Raw genomic sequence first — 6,093 nt, forward strand, 5'->3', positions numbered from 1 at the left:
TCTTTGTTACAATATTGTTGTTTATTTTGAGACAAAGACAGAACAATTAGCTACTTGTATGGATCTATTGGGTCCTGACATATTTTTTACTGAGGGTAGCAATATGTAAAAAATTCAAGATGTGTACCAGATATGTAATCAGGCATCAAAGGGTTATAGACTATATGGAGAAAACAATATTTATATGACTTGCTCAGATCTGTCAACAACAAACATGACATCTGAATGTTACAAAGTGGACACAATATGCATGAAATTCATTGATATATACCACCATAATGAAATTCTTTAGAAACCAACACATAACTCGTTTTATAATAATTTAAAATATTTCTGCAATATTTTTATACATAATTTATATTCCTACCCTATATACAGTTGTTCAAAGTAGGATTAGTGCTAGGGTGCACTATCTGGTTCAATGTTTAGGCGAGGTTTGTGTTAAACTTGAACGAGTATGGCACGAATAAATCGCTGTTTGTTTCACAGGAATCCTAATCATCGACTAACCCTAACCGAAACCCAGTTAACCAAGGCGGATTATAATAACCCACGGTTATACATTCTTGTATAACCTGGTTATTACAAAATAGTTACAGTACCTGATTATTGAATAGATATAGAAATTGAAATTGTAACTACAATTCTGTGTTTTGTAACATTGATTGTAATCCAATCAACCGGTTCTTGAATAACTTCAATCAATCGATTGCAGTTATTAAATAAAAAACTAAGAATTACTAAATCTACTAACTTTTTTACTTTAATAAAATAAAACCATATCATGTGTACTAATTATGAATGTCGTTTCATCAAATTGCATTAAACTATTTCGTAAATTGTCACGCCGACCATCACGTCAGCATGTTAGAACATGGAATATTTTAGATTGTAATTGTTTTAGAGGGAAATCGTTTTTTGTTTCTAAATCTTCAACATGCAGCATGTTCGGATATTTTATTCAATCGTCAGTTGTATTAGTTAATACGATATTATTGGTTAATATTTTAATAATTTCATTTCACATTTCCTTTTTGTTCTTATATTATTTTTTTATTATGTACTGCATTATATATTGTTTTGCGTTTTGTGTTTTAGTATATTTCTTATATACACATGAACAATGGAATATCCCGTTCAACAGTACTTTTCATCCAATATAAACGAAGACAAATCTACATGTCGCGTACACGGATGCAAAATAAGATTAACCGTAAGTTATTTTTTATTTATAAATTTTGAGTTATTATTTTATCAAATAATAAATAAACATATACCATATTGTTAATTTAACGCGGTACCTTTAATATCATCATCCTAACAAATACACACTGATTATTGTGCAAAAAGAAAATCGGAAGAGAAGTAGATTACAGAAGTCATTCGCATCAACATCAAATTCAAATAGCAATGTCCGGACAGTATCTTATAAATGCAAGTGTCGAGCTAATAACAAAAATTGACCACTTTCCATTCTTGCTGATTAATGATATGATAATCAATTTTCTTAGTATTAAGTTGGACTAGATTTTCTTTGCCCTCGAGCTGACATTGATGCTGTAATTTTGAACGCCTTCGCTGCCCGAAACAATCATTGTTTAAAACTTCGGTAAATTAAACCGTATCTTCTAATATTTTGTATTCTTATACTTTGTTAATCCTGTAGGTGTATTAATCCGCTATAAGAACGGATTAACCGGGTTAACCAAACTTCTATGCCTCGGTGACGCAGGTTATTCTCAAAAATTGAGAGCAGAACCGGGTTAGGATTCCGGTTAGAATACCTGGTCCACCGCCTTTATCCGGGAATGGTTCACTCGGTAATTTTGTACAGAGTCCCTGTATGTGCGGGCAACGTGACCGATCGCTTGGCAACGGATTGTCGAGGCTGTCCGACTATTCTTAATGAGTGGATGGACAGAGGTTTCGGCAGCCTTATTTACCGGCTAGTATAAGTGCTGTCTAGGCACGGATGTTTCGGTCGGTACATGCACCGTATTAGGGAAGAAACAACGGAGCGTTGCTGTCGAGTTTACGTCGAGCGATTCCCTTGATGAAGATCCACTGATAGCAGCCACTTCACCATGACCTGGCCGTGGCAGAAGGTCAGGTTGCCCGGTTTGAAGGAGGTGAACTAGCTCGAGCGCTTGGTCGCGCACATTTGCGACATAGCAATGAGAATTTCCACGCCGGGCTGTGTATTGATAGTCGGAGGAGATCGCGGACCTGAAGGGGTGTGCGTTTGGATCCGCAACCAGTACACCCGCACGTGACATCGTATTGTCGCGGGTGTACCGAATTGATGTACCGTTGAGAATCAAACAAACAAAGGCAAAGACCAGTACGCTGTTTTTACCCACATTCCGGAACGTTCGGCGGCTCGTGGTCGCTTCTTATACAAACGACCCTGTGAAGGAAAGTTTTTTTATTACCGTTTACCGAACTTTCTAGAAATTCAAAATATCCGCTTTAATTCGAAACTGACGTGTTTAGTGATCCACACTCATCTTCATACCTATGTACCGTACGTGACAGGCTTGATGATATTTGAAAGGAATTTGAACGGAGTGAGAAGTGCACGCCTCGTCTCACACGCACTTTCCGACGTAGCGTTATGATTGGCGATAGTATTCACACATATTAATAACAGTGCTGACAAAGAAAAGAAATGAGGTGTGTCGAGGCAAGTGAGACAGTGCAAAGCGGGAGGTGGATTTTAAAACATTGGCGTAGATTCGGTGTGAAATATTTCACATTTAAGTGGAATATTATTATTAATGCATTATAAAATTTCTTAATTTTTTAATACATGTATAATAGTCGAAAATCAAACAAGTATTTATTAATTTTACAAAACTTTTTTGACAAGGAACAAATTATTTTGAATTAACATCTTAAGTTTAAAGACAATAATAGAACAAATATGTAAAATATTTAACATGATATACAAATAATATAATATAATAGGACAAATTAAAACTGTAATTATTTCGTTTGTTTTACGACAATAACGCCGAAAAAGGCAGAACGTTGAATGTGAAAATAAAATTGCCTAAAGGACCTTGGTCTATATTCTTTCACAAATAAATCTTAGTATACCTTAGTCTTATAATCTTACAATTGTAAAAAGGGTCAAAGCTATTGAGTTTGTTTTAAAAATTTAGGATCGTGTAAACTTTCTTGAGTCGCAAGCCTGGTTACGAAAAACCATCAGTCGTAATAATAGTCGCGTTATTCTGTGGTAGAAATGCAGCATTCGTTTAAAATTCGAAATATTTCATATGCATCACATAAAATTTGTCAATTTTGTTTGTTTGTAGTTTCATTTGAAATAAGTATTTTATTTGAAAGCACATAATAAGTAAAAAGCTTTTACTCGAACAAGTTATTTCTCAAATCAATTGTAATAACTTTAACTTAAAATGTTTAAATAAGCTATATGAATTTTTGTGGAATATGAAAAACGTGTTTATTATAAATTATTTGTATTGTATTTACAATTAAAAGTTAATCTAATGCGTTTTTTAACAAGGGTTCTAGAGATATTAAATTTTATGGTTATAATGATTTCATTTCTGCTCGGAAACCATCACTGACTATTGTCTTTTAGCTCCAAAAATTTGTATAGCTTTTTCGAAAATTAAGGTCAAGCAGCAATTATTGTTCAGATAAAAATTATTTATTTTACAATTTTTATAAATTTTCTGATTTTTACTAAAAACCAGCAAAAATACATTAATTTCTCAAGCTTCAGCGATCTATATTTTCTTTTAATCCTGTAATACAGCATTTGTTTAAAAATTAGTATAAGTATAAGATAAATATTGGTATGACTGGAGGTGAATGAAAAGTGTTTGGGATAGAACAAATGGCGTTTAACGGATGTTTATAAGTTACAGTAGAATCTGGAACAGATCTGGAGTTTTAGGCTGGAGGTGACGAACTAGTACTAGTCGAAGAAAGGACTTTGTTACATGTGGACGACTAGTGATCAGAAAGTCGAGACGTGTGGATTGTAGAGTGGGAGTTTCATGCTTAAATATATTTTACATTATTATTATCATAAAAGAAGTGTATTGTCATTAACCTGCCTGAACGCCTAACATTCCTCCACAATAGGAAAAACAAGTTAATTTAGGGAAAAGTTACTAAAATAAACTTTCACTAAATACATAAATAAGTAAATATAAATATAAAGAATATAATCATATAAGAAACTGTAGTAGGATCCCTGTATTCACTGTTTTGTATATCGGCGATAAGCAATTAAATGAAACCCCTATAAATACAGGGATCCTACGATTATATCAATAGTAACCGCCAGAAGCCAAAACGTAAACTACGGGAGTCTAAAGTGGGAAATAGGTGGAGCGATCGAGGAACCCTCTTGCCTCTGTGCCGTATATTATCTTGTCTGGCACGATATGAAAAAACGAATATAATTTAATATGTGTAATAACCATTAATATTTAAAAAAAATAATATAAGTCCGTTTATACTCATTTCTATCTAGATAAATTCTATATAATTACAATCCACACAAAAACAAGACATACTAAAATTAAAACAAGCAAATTCTCACTACAAATTCTCCGAAGATCTACTACCGTCTGAATCGGTTGAATCATAGAAATTCGATGCAGCTGACTCTGCAATTTCAGTATCACTTCCTTGATTCAATGTTAAATTTATTATAAAACAAGTTCCAATAATTGGGGTATATAACGCAGAAAATACGGCTGTTTGGTTTGAGTTGGCGACGAGGAACGATTCGAAGTTGCGTCCCTATGAAACTGACCTTGGAAAATTTGTAATGTATAAAAACATAAAAGTTATACTTGTTTTACTACTAGCATAATTTATTTTGTATAAATTGTAATTATATAGAGTGTATCTTGATGTAAATGAGAAATGATTTATATTATTTTTAACAAATACAAATTTACGAATCAGCGGTAGTACCTAAATCGTAAGCAAATTATTCTGTTTATGAATATTTGACGATTTCATTGGGAGTCTACGCTGATGCACCTTGCTACAAATTCGTTCTCACTCAGACTTGGGATCGCCGCCGTCGGTCTTCGTCACCGTCTTCAGCTAATAGTGGTCAACGCTTGTGATGATAGGGAAATTCAGCTGACTAGAATTAGAGTAGGGATGTAAATACGCTGGGCCCAGTCACAGAATAGTAGCAGAAGTACACAGTTAAATGTATTACGAAGCAGTTCAACTTTCTGCACGGAAGAGCAAGTATTCTTTACAGTTGACTTAAAGTACCGTGGCAGGAATGCGAGAAAAGTGGAAGGGTTACACCTATTCGTCGCGGCAGTTACAACACTTACGGGTTGACTGATGAAGAAGGTAGCGAGATAGAGAAAGATGCAACATATCAGTATTATACAGTAGTTATATCTAATATAGAACAGGAATTTTTGCTAGTTTATTACAATATGCTAGGAAAGCATTAGCTATATAATTACCAGTAGAAATAAGTAATATTCTTTTGGGGAATAAAAATAATTTAATAAAAATTCAATTTAGAAATAAATAAAAATGAATTTGCATTCATTTCAAAAGAAGTTATATCCAGCATGTGGCATATAACTGTCGCCATGATTTTTTAAGCACTTCCAATAGTTTAATGAACACATTTTTCATACAAAAATTAATCAGTTTCTGGTCAGCTATAAATTTAAATATTAGAAAATTTTTCTTGGTAAATATTATAATAGCTTGATGTACAGACAAAATGTATGCACTATTTTCTTAAAAAGATGTATACTTTCTTTAAGAAAAAACTTAATTTTCTAATTTCTATTATTCTGTTCGCCCTGTATTTTTTATTTGCGGTAATAATAATGTTAAATTTTAATACCTTTGGAAATACTATTGTTCTCTCGGGATGATTAGAGTTAAGTCGGATTGTATTATACAAAATATTTGATTCCATTAAAGAAAATTAAATATTCTCCACCTATAGAAAAACTATTAATATTACATATTTTTTTTTATATTAAATAATTTATGAGATACAACAGACGATTTATGCATTAAATATAAACAAACAAAACCTCAATAGTTTATAGCCTTCAA

The 6,093-nt window shown here is 32.6% G+C and overlaps 1 protein-coding gene across 1 annotated transcript; it reads right to left on the minus strand.

The window, feature by feature from the left end:
* Positions 1-1,192: 1,192 nt before the first annotated feature.
* Positions 1,193-2,588, minus strand: LOC143151613 (uncharacterized). Its single transcript, XM_076320953.1, has 2 exons — positions 2,486-2,588; positions 1,193-2,407 (listed from the first exon to the last, which is right to left on the minus strand). Exon 2 carries the CDS (start codon positions 2,274-2,276, stop codon positions 1,947-1,949), a length of 330 nt encoding a protein of 109 aa, XP_076177068.1. The 5' UTR covers positions 2,277-2,407; positions 2,486-2,588; the 3' UTR covers positions 1,193-1,946.
* Positions 2,589-6,093: the final 3,505 nt, after the last annotated feature.

Source organism: Ptiloglossa arizonensis, chromosome 9, assembly GCF_051014685.1.
Source record: "Ptiloglossa arizonensis isolate GNS036 chromosome 9, iyPtiAriz1_principal, whole genome shotgun sequence".
Classification (NCBI taxonomy): domain Eukaryota; kingdom Metazoa; phylum Arthropoda; class Insecta; order Hymenoptera; family Colletidae; genus Ptiloglossa; species Ptiloglossa arizonensis.

Bases quoted from the DNA above. Each gene is read 5' to 3' on its own strand.
- LOC143151613 (XM_076320953.1), bottom strand. From the start codon at position 2,276: ATGTCACGTGCGGGTGTACTGGTTGCGGATCCAAACGCACACCCCTTC.